Source organism: Desmodus rotundus, chromosome 11, assembly GCF_022682495.2.
Source record: "Desmodus rotundus isolate HL8 chromosome 11, HLdesRot8A.1, whole genome shotgun sequence".
NCBI classification, from domain to species: Eukaryota; Metazoa; Chordata; class Mammalia; order Chiroptera; family Phyllostomidae; genus Desmodus; species Desmodus rotundus.
In genome coordinates, this window is record NC_071397.1 from 3597647 (window position 1) to 3610886 (window position 13240).

The 13240-nt window shown below is 43.8% G+C and overlaps 1 protein-coding gene across 8 annotated transcripts in view; it reads right to left on the bottom strand.

The window, feature by feature from the left end:
- FKBP5 (FKBP prolyl isomerase 5) overlaps positions 1–13240 on the bottom strand; it is a 95160-nt gene that overhangs the window by 10868 nt on the left and 71052 nt on the right. For all 8 annotated transcript variants that reach the window (XM_053913755.2, XM_053913757.1, XM_053913759.2 and 5 more), the window contains 3 exons: positions 7958–8114; positions 2823–2913; positions 424–507 (listed from right to left, as the gene is read on the bottom strand). In XM_053913755.2, the coding sequence (XP_053769730.1) occupies positions 424–507; positions 2823–2913; positions 7958–8114 (332 nt within the window). The remainder of the gene's footprint in view (positions 1–423; positions 508–2822; positions 2914–7957; positions 8115–13240) is intronic.

Sequence of the window (13240 nt, forward strand, 5' to 3'; positions counted from 1 at the left end):
CACTGGTGGCTGGGCAAGCCAGACCTGGTGTGCCTTTAGGGAGGGTTACAATCTAGAGCAGACCGTGTAAAAGATCATTTGTACTCTTTTTGTCATGTTAATTCATTCTTTCTCACTATTTCTTATACTGTAAACGACAGGCTTTTTAAAAGACTGACTGGGGAGAGAGAGAGAGAGAAACATCGATTTGTCATTCCACTGCTGAAGCGTCACGGGCACATGCCCTGACTGGACAGCGGACCCACAGCCTCGCTGGCAGGACAGCATTCTAACCAGCTGAGCACCAGCCAGGGCATGGAAATGACAGACTCGTACACACTCAGGCTTACTCCTCCCCAGGAGGGTGTTGATGAGACTCAGAATAGGAATATCAGCACACTTCACTGACACCTAAGTAAACTCTTGGAGCTGGAACGCACATACCTTGAAGTACACAGTCCCCTTCTCTTTGACAATGGCAGCCAGATCCAGCTTTTCTTTGGTGTCCATCTCCCAGGTTTCTTTGGCCTGTTGTGTAAATTTGTGGCAACGGTTAGGTGAACAGAGGGAAAAGTGTCAGCTGATGCCCGTAAGAACACACAGAGGCCCCTGTGACGACACCCACACCTCAGACACACTGGCTTGTAACAGTGTGCCATTGCCACATCATTGCCAGGCTAGAGCTCGCTGTCCAAGGACAAAGCTGCAGCTGGACCCCATGGCTCAGGAGGGAGGAGCCCGCAAAAATACGGTAACACGAACCATTGGAGACCGCTAAACAGTGCGACTCTAGAATTGTGAGCGGAGGCCACACAATGAAAACTACATCCCTTTTCCCTCCTGTGATTTCTTCCCTGAACTGCTAGGACAACCGGAGCAAGTGGTTTCTCTCAAGCCTCCGTTTTTCAACTCTTAACATGGGAACACCAAAGTAGGCAAGCCATGGTTGCGTATTCACGAGAACTTTTTAAATTCCAGGTCATGCAGTTGTCTCTTCCACTCTAATGCAACCAGATATAAGAAAGCCTGCGGATGTATACTTGGGGAATTTCAAGTAAAACATAATTGGGAGGGTAAAGCTAATGCAAAAATATCATTTCAAAGCCATAAATACATGATTTCACGATCATCTGCTACACTGTATAATGTATATTATTATTCTCCCCCATTAAAGACACAAATCCAGAGACAACTGTGCTTTCAGTATGAACAGCTGGATTTAGAAGGGTCCCAGAGTCCATAGAACAATCTGGGGTCCTTTAAAGAAAATGGCAAGGCTATGTCAGAGCTATTTACTGCGTAGGAATTAGAAAGCTGAAGTGAGTAACTATAAAATTCTCTCTAGTCTAAAGACAGTGAGTGGTGTATTCCTTTAAAGTGAATAATAAGACAGTTACTAGACTTTCTGGCAACCCCATGTTGCTTCCTAACAACTTAGCTCTATTATTTGAAAATCCAGTAACAAGGGTCCTTTGCTCTTTAATGTTAGGTTCAGTCTTTAGGGAGTATAAAAATATTCTTAAAACAAGGCAGAACATTAAATCAAGGTGCCTCCAAGATCACACACCTCCACATGGGTTCAAACAAAGCCAGCGGTATCATGTGGAACAGATGAACTGCTGGTGCAGTGACAGGGGCAATGCCAGTGAGAGGTGCCACGTAGGCAGTGCCCACCGGGCCATGGTGGGAGGGGCAGGGATTTCATTACAACGAGAACAGGAAAGTCAAGGTCCAAATAACCATGCGCTGAAGATTCTTCTCTCTCTCTCTCTCCAACAACAAATAACACTGTGCTGGGGAGACAGCTTTGGAGGGTCAGGGTGGAGCCAGCAGCTTTCAGAAGAGGCGACGGGACGTGACAAGCGATGGTCACAAAGACAGCATGCTTGTTGTGGGGAGTATGAAGTGTGAGAGGTGTGGCAGGAAGCTCCCAAAGCTGTCCCCCCTGCCTTTCTCAGCCCAAACTTACAGGCCTGCATGACAATGGTCTTTTCTGGATCTAATAAAATATAAGCAGTCTCGTTTCCAGTCCAAAGTTTAACGTACAGGACCTGGAGGGGGCCCTGTGGGGATAAGACAGGCAAACAAAATGCAGTTCCTGAGGCTCTTGGGGAAGGGCGGGCTTTGGTGTTGATGCAAAGGGGACTTAGCTGGACACGACAGAATGCCTTGCTTGGGCACATGCTTTTTGTCTGTCCGGTGAGGCTGCCGCTGAGAGCTTGCAGAGGCAGGTCTGAAATGGAGGTACACTCACAGAGGCGTGCCGTTTCTGGAACTCAAGGCAACAGACAAACTCTCTTTTTTTTTTTTCCTACTTGGACAGGTATGAAAACAAAAGGGCTGGGGTCAGCAGGTTTGTCTCTTGTGTTCCATGTCACAAAGCCGATGGCCTGTGAAGCCTTGCCTTTTTGGATAATAACTTGCAGCCACAGTGAAGGCCTCTGTACCACTCCTGAGAGGGTGCGACCCGTTCGGCCCTGGGGACCTGCACCCCCTACCCCAGGAGATGCTTGGAAGAATGTGAACCTTTTCGTTTTCAACTGAGGAAAAAAGTACAAAAACAACAAGGGAACAAGACTTGGATTCTTACTGCTTCACCCCCCGCCCCCCCGAAAGGAGGGCTGACCCACAGGAACACAGTGAGAACGCTGAGCGCCTTGGCAGTGCGTCAGCTGTGCTACATCAGAGGTCCCTACTCCAGGAGCATCAGCGACAAGACAGGAGAATGACATGCAAATAAATGCCACCAACCTGCTCTGCCTCATGATGCATTCCATAAGTCATAGGAAGCTGATGGAGAAGAAACCTACCACCACAATTTCAGAGAAGTTGTATTTTCTCACCTTTTCGAAGCTCCTAAGTGTAACTTCATACATAAGCTCAGCATTAGGTTCAATGCCAAATGAAGGCTTCCCTGACTCTCCAAAACCATACCTGAAATGAGAGTAGAAAAATAAAACTTTAAAAGAATTGGTCTATTTCCAGGTACGTCCTTTGGTACTCTGCAGTATCACGTTAGCTCAGAGCTACCATTTGCAAACTACTCACGTCGGAGACCCTGAAGACAAACCAGGACCGACAGAATAAAATCACTGCAGACACATAAATGTGTTCCTTTGGATCATGTAGACTCTTTAATAACCCCAAGGCAGGGAGCACACACCTACCAGACTGGAAGTTCTGGCGGAGCTACGGATGTCTGGGTCAAAGGTTTCCCAGCATTTAGAAGAAAGCCCAGCATGTTAGGAAAGTGATCACTGGAATTTATTCTGTTCTCATCTGTTTCAAGCCAGACTACTCTTGAATATATGGAAGGACATTGCAAACACCTTAGTGAACCCAAACTTTCATGCTATGGCTCCCAAGATGCCAAACCAGGTTCATTCCAATGAACTTTGTCTGCAGTGAAAGGGCCAGAGTGGGAATATACAGATCTTGCTGCTTGCACTACTTTCTTTACCCCTTGCCTGAATGTTTCAGTAAGGAAATGCTTTCTCACTCCCCTCCACTGCTATACAAGAACACAGCAGCTGGAGCCAGAGCGAGGCAAAGAGAGCTGCAGGGGTGGGGTGTGGCAGTCACAATGGCAGGGCAAAGGGTATCTCCCGCAAAGAAATGAGAGGACATAGTTACCAGTGGCCACTTTTAGGAAGTGGTGACTAGTTTTCTACATGAGATCTGAGACCTATATATCTGCTCTTCTGGTTCTGCCATCTGGTGAATAAGGAACATTCCTTAACTTCTGGGCACTAGGTTGGTGGGAGGGTCCTGAGTGTGTGGTTACTGACAGCACGTTATATCTGGACTAAGGGGTATATAACTGGTTACACTGAGCCTCACTGGCCAGGGGCCCTGCCCTAAACAGCTGATCCAGCACGGGCCTCAGACCAGTGGGGCTCGACAGGGGTGAATTTAACCCTCCCACCCTCAGGGACCTTTGGCAATGTCTAAGGATGGGTTTGTCACAACTAGGGACATGCTGCTGACATCGAGTGGGTACAGGCCAGGGACCCGGCTCAACATCCTACAATGCACATGACAGTCCCCACAGCCAAGAAACACCCAGCCCAGGATGTCAACAGTGCTGGGGGCAAGAGAAGCTGTCTTAGAGACACTCACAAGTGGTGGTCTCACGGCTGGGGTGGGAGGTGTGGTGGTGTGTCCAAGGGAGGCACCAATGTGCCCCCGTTGTTTATTAACAATGGGATCAAAGAGACTGAAGAAGGGCTTTATTGCTACAATCTCTCCTGGGTTCACATGAAGAGCACCTGTGGAGATGCCTGTGGGACACACCGCTCTGGGGAGGAGCATCTAGCCTGCCTTCCGCATGACACAGAAAGCTGTCTGACATTGCTGCAGCAGCCTGGGCGGAAAGGACCCAGGCACAGAAACGAGTCTCACTCCAAAACAGCCCCGCCAATGGAACTCTAGGACGCAGCCAAATGACAAACTGAGAAGATGGATGTGAGCTGAACCCATTCCACACTGTATGTAATTCAAACCATCAGGCTGTGTGCCTTAAACTCACAGTGATGTATGCCAGTTGTTTTTCAATAAAACTGGAAAAAATTTACTTCTTTGGGTAAATTGGAAAAATCCACACTATCTTACTGTCTTCTGATGATTTTTTTAAAGGCCACAAAGCAAACTTTAATAAATTCCAAATAAATAATGAGTATCATAATCTTGGACCACAAGTCAATAAAAATAAACTTCTTTAAAGTCAGAGAATAAACTCCTCCTGGCTAGAGATGTTAAAACCTTAATCTTAAGAAGCTGTGGACATAGGGGCGCCTCAGTGGGAAAGAACAACAAAGGAAACAGTACCCGTCAGAATCTCTGGGACACACGTCAAACGGTGCCCGTGGGAGCGCGCGTGATATATTTTGTTAATGACCCAAATTCTAATTTTACTCCTTTTGTGTATTGTTCATGTAACAATTTATAGTAAAGGACTTATTGATATACTTTTATATGTATTCACTTCCACACATATACAGGTACAAGTAGATAAACATACGAATAGGTATTAATTGAAGTCTTTAACTATAGTTTTAAAAGTTAATAATAGAGTAAATAAAACATGTATGATATTGATGTTCTTCAATTAACAGTGGCCTGCAGAGAGCAGAGACACAAAAAATGTCCACTAGCGACCATCAGCCTCTGCGTGCTCACAACCACGTGCGCTGTAAGTTCTCACTGAGTGCTCCCTTTTTCTTACACAAAGAAACTGAGGCTTGGAGAGGAATGCTTCCTGGGAGGCAGCATGGAGCCAGGGTTTAACTACGACTCTGTGAGTCCCCAGAGCATAGGTCATTGTTGACCCAGGCTGCCCCGGAGGGAGACATTGTGGTCCTGGTGGCCTATGTTTTTGTTCGGGGTTGGTGCCGGGCAGAAACAGAAGGGAAAAAGGAAAAGTCAAAACTAGCCATACTTAAAGTAAAATGAAGATGAATCAGACACAGCATTTAAAGCACAGTAAAAGATACTGTCCTAATGAGGAAAACATCTTGCCACGTAGCCTATCAGGACGGAAGAGAGGTGCGCCCCGGAGCCCTTTTGGAGATGGAAACAGCAGTGACACGAAGTGACACAGCGCATGTGTGCAACAGCCACGTCCACTACGCTCAGATGCAGGGCAGCCTGGCGAGCGGGAGTCCGAGGCGCGGTCACTGCAGGCACTCACAGTGCGCCCGGCGTGGGGGCCCACATGCTTGGGTAACAGCTCGCAGCGCGCGTGTGAATGGTCCCCCATTGCAGAGCAGGTCCTGCATGAAACTCAGCATACTAACCAATGTCTTGAAGAGAAAATGTTCCTTTTGAACTATGCTAAATTATTTCTAAAGAAAAACACCATATGAAAAAACTCTTATACCAAGAAATTTATGAAAAGTAGTTGACTATTTTTATGTCTTGAACTGAAAAAAATCACCACAGTTATAACAGGGTTTCCTTTTTCTTGTGGTCTGAGGGTAAAATGGAAAGACGGACATCACAGCAGCAAAACAGGTAATATACTGAGGGGTTGACATGTGCCGGGTGTTTTGCTAAGTTCTCTACAGAATTATCTTGTTTAGTTCTCCAAACCTTCATGAAGAAGATACTATTATGCTCATTTTACACGAGGGGCAACTAAGCCTTAGGAGAGTTAAGTGACTTGCAGAAGTGCACAGGGCTTACTAATAGGGTTTAAGCACTAATGATACCACAATTTAAACTTGGGAGGAACTATTTGCATTAATAAACACAAGGATAATTTGTTTCTCTTTGTCATTATACCTGAGAGATCTGCCCCTACCAGTGCCCTGTGAGCTGGGTTAAAATGTAACAAACTGATTCCTATAATATCACATGTTCACAATGCATACAGAACTTACCCTCAAGGAATTTAAATCTGAAAATATACACTGGACATAAATACCACTCTTTATATAAATCTATAACTACTGTAATTTTGGAATGCCAGATTAAAAGTCATTAGATATTATTCAGTTATAGAGGAGAAAGTCATCTCCATGCATTTCTTAATTTTCAAAAAGTTCCTTACAGAAAGAGAGAAATAGGCTCACCTGAGGCTGAACTACAAATAAAGAGTCAAGGTGAATAGAGCACATGGAGGTGGGAATCCCGTAGTGCAGGAAGTAGTGTGACAGAGAAAAAGAAGGCGTTAAAGAAAAGGGGCGCCCAGCAAAGGCTCCAACAGGTTCGTGGTGCAAAGCATTCTGGGAGGATTTTCAAGTGCATGGCGGCATAAAACACCACTTCAGAAAGAGGACTCTGGCCCGAGTGTTAGGGCAAAGGTAAATATGCCACTGATGACTGCTGAGGCTACACAAAGGCAAGCGATTGTGCAAGAGGCACACTACTACCTATTGCTAACTGGGGTTCATCAAGATTCTACATCCCTCAAAATCCTCCTCACTGAAACCCTAGGAGCCAGAAAGGGAGAAGATGTGAGACAAGCAGATGCACTTACAGGCACAGAGACTCAAAACCCCCCGGTTTCTCTCAAGGGTCCATTTCTCAAGATAGAAGAGTTGGAGTCATGGCACAATTTTAGATCTGTAAACAATACCAAACATGTTTTCACAAGAGACTGTTAGTGTCTGGTAGTTACAAGCTTGGAAAGGCTGATGGGCATCCTTATGATGAGAAAAATTTAGGCAAAAATGAATCATCTCCACTGCCTTTACATCCAGGAAAAACAGTTGTTGTTTTTTCTTAAGATTTTATTTATTTTTTCAGAGAAAAGGAAAGAGAGGGAGAAAGAGAGGGACAGAAACATTGATGTGTGGTTGCCTCCCATGCATCCCCTACTGGGGACCTGGCCTGCAACCCAGGCATGAGCCCTGACTGGGAAGTGAACTGGCGACGCTTTGGTTCACAGGCCTGCGCTCAATCCACTGAGCTACACCAGCCAGGGAACTTGTTTTTTTTTTCAGGGACTCTATATAAGAACAGGGGCCACAAATTCAAGTGGTAATAAATCATCCAAATGTTTCTTCAACTTCCAACCTCCACGTGTTTTACTGCCTTCTACCTAATTTAGAGGAAAGGGAAGAGGGGACGAGAGGATCACGTAAGAAGTGCCAATAAATTCCCTCTTTGGCAATATGGCAGGCAAAACAAATAAACAACAAAGCAAAACTTGCCTGTCAGTCCTTTCCTTAACAATCATCCATCAAGTACCGTACGTATTTTGCTGTGTATAATGGCTACATACCATGGGTATAATAATCCTTGTACAATGCACACAAAAATGCAGGTGCACATTATACATGGCCAAGTACTGTGAATATATTCAGAAACCTTTGTTGTACGAGGTCCAATAATTCACTCCATCACTACAGCTTAATTTAATTGTTTCTACTGTGAGCATTAACTTCACTGAAAACATCAAATGTTGACTGAAAAAGCAAGCACATCCCTGTGCTTCAGACAACTTCACTGTGCACTGAACGGGTATGCTGCTCACCGTGATCCAAGGAATAATATACATTGTTCTCCCCGCTGCATTTTCTCCAGGGCTTTGTCAATTCCGATAGGAACGTCGTGGTCTTCTCCTTCGCCAACGATGAAAACCACATCTCTGCAATCAAACATCCTTTCCCCACAGTGGCCTTCCAGGTGGACTGAGAGAGAGGAGACAGGACAGTCAACCAGGCTGCTCCTCAGGATGGGCGGATTTAGAGAAGTGATAAATGAGTATTTCCCCTTTCTCATTTCATCTAGAGGCATAAATGGCACGTCTTGTCCAAGCTTAGTCTGCCTGGTCTGAAAATTGAAGAGCAACAACATTTCTACCCATTTTAACTAAACTTCAAACTACTGATAACTGTATCAATGAGATAGTTTAGTGGAAAATAAAACAAAGTGGAAACATAGGTTTAATTTAAACCCACTATGTGGCAGGGGTATCCTCACAGGATCAAGAAATACTAGATTATTTAATAGATCATTATCAAAATGGTAAGGTTTAACCTCAAATATATAACTGCTTAAACATTTAGAACTGCACCCTGGCTTCAGATGTTCGGATGAGAAACAACTGAATGACCATTTCCGGAATGATATACAAGGTTAACCGAATTCCAAAGCTCTTTATTATCTGTAAGAGTCCTAGCCTCATTCACAGACATACTGAATAAAAATGGAAAACCCAAAGGCAACATCCTTCACAACTAACACAGCTCTATCCCTTAGTAGAGAAATAAATGTAAAGTGTGCCAGAACCGACAGTCACGACAAGGTCACAAGCCAGATTACGGAACCACCACCTCTACCTGTTAGCCAGGGGCCCAATTTCTCAGGCCCCAATTCCCTGCTCTACTCCAACTCTCTCAGCTTATTTCCAGGGTAATTTCATGTTAGATAAGGGGCTTTTTATGTTTTTCAATACAAAGTAAAGAAAATGCATACACATATTTTTTTCTTGATCGACTAGACATTTTTTCTAGGATGAACAATTCTGTGAAACTCTGAACCACTTTTATAGTAAGGGTTCTTCATTCCTTACCCTATAGGTCTTTGACTCAATAAGAAATATGCGTTTAAATTATAACATGTCAACAATATAGTAATTTATCATTCATAAGAAAATTCATTTCTACTTCTGAAATACATTGGTTGAAATTCAAATGTAACCACGTCCTAAAATGCTTAGTTTTGGACTGGTTGCTCTACTTTAGATCAATAACTTGCTTTAGAGAGTCTAAATAGAAATTATTTGTTGTTATACTCATTCCATGAGAAAACTATTTCCCAAATGCAAATTCAATTCCAACTTATTCTACTTTTGAACTACATGGTCCCAAAGGTCCTATGAAGCTCTAAAATTCTATGATCCAATGACCCAGTAATATAACTCTCAATACAGGCCAAATCCAGTTTCAAAGGTAATGCCTCTGGGCCTGAGAAATGAAAAGAAACCCTGAAGAGTTAACAGCAGTTACATAGACACTAGGGATTATGACAGTTCATGGACATGTATGCCTTTTAACTCACTGGGATTAATTAATACCATCCTAACTTGTTCCCACTGCAGACAAGGATGGAGTCTGAGAAGGTCAGCCAAACTAGAAAAGGCCTGTCAGGGTGGATCTGGCATATAGGAATTTTGCTCTTTGTCCCATACTCACAAATGCTGATGATTCTATTCTCATTTTTGGAATGCTCTAGATAAAATAAAACTTAATTAACTTGCACACTGAAATGCTGATGTTGAAAAAGAAGTTGAAAATTCTGCAAAGTTTGCATTAAATATTTTTAAATCTGCACAAGAAATTTAACTTATATTAATGTGATGATACTTTTCATGAAAAAAGATTTGCTGAGCACTGACCAGTGTGGCTCAGTTGATTGGGCATCATTCTGCAAAGTGAAAGGTCATTGGTTCGATTCCCAGTCAGGGCACACACCTGGGTTGCAGGTTCAGTCCCCGCTTGGGGCATGTATGAGAAAGCAACCAATCAATGTTTCTCTCCCTCCCTTTCTCCCTCTCTTCCCCTCCTTCTAAAAACAAATAAATAAAATCTTTTCTAACAAAAGATTTGCTGAGTAAGCAAAGTGAATTTCAGCCCATGTACTTGGAATCCCTCAAGTACTGAGATTTATTATCTTAGTAGCTCACAGCTTTTTGTCTAAGGTTTATTGTTAGAAGTACCTCCCTCCCTGAAGGAGAGTACGTTTAGTGGGAGAGGCGACTATCAGTACACGCACTGCAGGTTTTGGGGATCAAGTCTGACCATGTTGTCAAACAGGAAGCCCAGACTGCAGAGGGCTCCTGCCAGGTGTCAGTTTCCTAGCCTGGTTGGAGCTTGCTGCAGGTACTAGGTAGGTATTAAAATTATGTAAATAATTTCAGAAGTTCTCTTCACATCTGATATCCCATCACATTAGGAAAAGACTGGCTACTCATAAACATGTTGGGAAAGATAAGTAAAGCAAGCAAAAAAAGAAAAGTTCAAGTCAAATGATAATGAAGGCACAATTAAGAAAGTAAAAAACAATAATTCCTTGTAGCTGGTCTAAGAACCAATGTTTGTGACCACCTGTTAGGAAGGTAAAAAATAATTGTAGTAACTCATAAATATTTACTACCTTAAATATGGACTAACCTTTTTTTTCTGGTAAATATAACTCTTCTAAGTTGGACCTGAACAAGAACTATGTTCAGTACCATAAAATCTGAAACTAACAAACTGACCTGCAAGGTCACACACACCCCAGTTTGTAAGTGTACACACAAAACCAGCACCTGTTAGACAAGAGGAGGTATCACAGCCTCAGGGAGTAAGTATATAACCCACTGATTCTTTACTTGTATATCTACAAGTAGCAAAGGCTATAGTTCCTTTTTTAAAAAAAGATTTTATTTAGTTAGTTCTTAGAGAGTGGGGAAGGGAGGGAGAAAGAGAGGGAGAGAAATATCTGTGTGCAAGAGCTACATCAATTGGTTGCCTCTTGCACGCCCCCAACTGGGGAACTGGCCTGCAACACAGGCATGTTTCCTGATGGGAATCGAACCTGCAACTTTTTGATTCACAGGACATGCTCAATCCACTGAGCCACACCAGCCAGGGCTATAGTTCCTTAAGTAGCTTCTAAACTTGGAACACTGGTGTGACAAGTTCTACAGGACTGCTGACAAGCACTCACATGCCGCCTTGGAGCCACACAAATGCGCACCCTTTGCCACAGTAAGGAAGCCCTTACTGTGACAGAGGCAGACTGCCTAGCTCCTGCACAGCCAGCTGCTATTTTTTTAATTGTCTCAGTGATTGCCACTAAGGATAACCATGGCAGCTCTGGCTGTGGAAGAACTGTGGTTGCTTCTGACCTTGCATGTCTTAATACAAATGCTCACTTAATAAATATTTAATAATAACCACCATGACTCACTGGGAGCTCAGCCTCTGGGGCTCAGGAGGTCTGTTGCTAATTCCAACCCGCATAATTTACGGGAAGTGAATGATCTATGACGTGCCCAAAGAGAAGAAAAGTACATACAGGATGCTTCTACTTAGGGCTTTTTTTGGGTAGGGAAAGAAATGCACGAGGTAAAAAGAGACACTTTCTCTTGACTTAAAGTCTAGGCAACTTAAGGGAAAGGGCCCACCAAACCCCACAGTCAAACCAAACCAAATTACCCAAGCTTAGCTACGCTGGCCGAGGGTAACCACATCAAGTGAGCTCAGTCTGCTGCAAAACATCACTTAGACTGGAGCTCTGACTTATTGTTCTCTGACTGCCCTGGAGCAATTTGTTTTGAAGAGCACAGAACACCCTGTTCTGAATGTGGCTGGCACAGGAACTCAATGTGCTGACAGCAGTGTGTACTCCGATTAAAGTGTGTGCGTGTGTGCTGCAGTTACAAAACCTGGAATGCAAAACTGGGTAATTTGTATTTTAGGAAGCACAAGTGAGACAGAGGCTCCATAACCTTAAAAAAACCAGTGCTGTGAACGCTCCAGCCTAAAGGTGTAGCGCTGGCGAGTGTCTGTTTTTCCTTTTTCTAATTATAGTTGGTGGTGTCTGATGGCTTTGCACTCGCTCCAAAAACAATCACTGGGTCACGGGGATCTCAATGGGAATGTTGTAATAGCATTACTACTGACAAGATCGGTTATTTGAACACAGAAAACCAGGTTGTGACAGGTTACTCTCACCAGTGAAGGGTTTTCGCTGCTGCCTAATTCATGCCAAATGAGTCTCTCTCTGCCTCTGTCTCCTGCCTGATAGAGCAAGAGCATCCAAAGACAAGGGGATCTTAATGTCTGTCTGAAAAGGCACATGAGAAAGCAGAGATGGCTTTCTAAAATCAGGAGAGCATATTTCATCACTGGTGAGGAGAGAAGCTGTTCCCACCAAGCGTGGTGGTGAACTTGGGGGCAAACTGCCTCCCTTCCCCCTCGGCACCATTTCATACTGTTCGAGATGAACAAATACCACTGTAAGATTGCTTGCGAAACTGAGGGGCAGATGCTAACTGACAGCAGGCTTGGAAGCTGGCTGCTTGAATAGAATAAAAGTTCTGCAGATGATGTATATCTTAGTCTAAACAGGAAGCATACTCACAGCAATACATCCTACACCAAGACAAATCCCCACCACTCCTATTCTTTACACGGGCAGACACTTTAATCAGAGCTGCATTCCTGTCCCAGTTTGCCACCTAACAGTTGTGGCTTTGGGCAAGGGCATTTAAATGATCTGACTCAGTTTCTTCATCTATAGTTGGGGGAAATGACATTGGCTAACTCACAATTGTTCAGAGGATTCAATCAGGTACTGATTAAAGCTCCTCGCCCAGCACCTGGCATTTGTTCATTCATATATCGGGGTGTGTACTGTGTGCAAACACTGTGCTATGTGCAGGTGCACAGAGAGGAACTCACTGAATGTTAGCTATTACTTTCCTGTAATTATACCACGTAAGACACACTTTAGAACTTGGTAAAACACACACTTAGTGGCTCCACAGAGAGAGCTGTCAGAATATGAATAAAACTCAGACACAGGCAAAGGCAATGTCTTAGACTTCTTTTGTATCTCACAGTGCACAACACACTGTTCAGGGCCAGAGAGCAAATATCCATTTAATGATTCTTATTCTTCAGTGGAAGTTACTGGGGTGACCCTGGTGAATTCAACTGCACAGGTTTCAGGTGTACAATTCTACAACACACCATCTCTGTACTGTGCTGTGTGCCCGCCCCCCCAAAGTCGTCTCCTTCCATCACTGTTTATCCCCTGATTT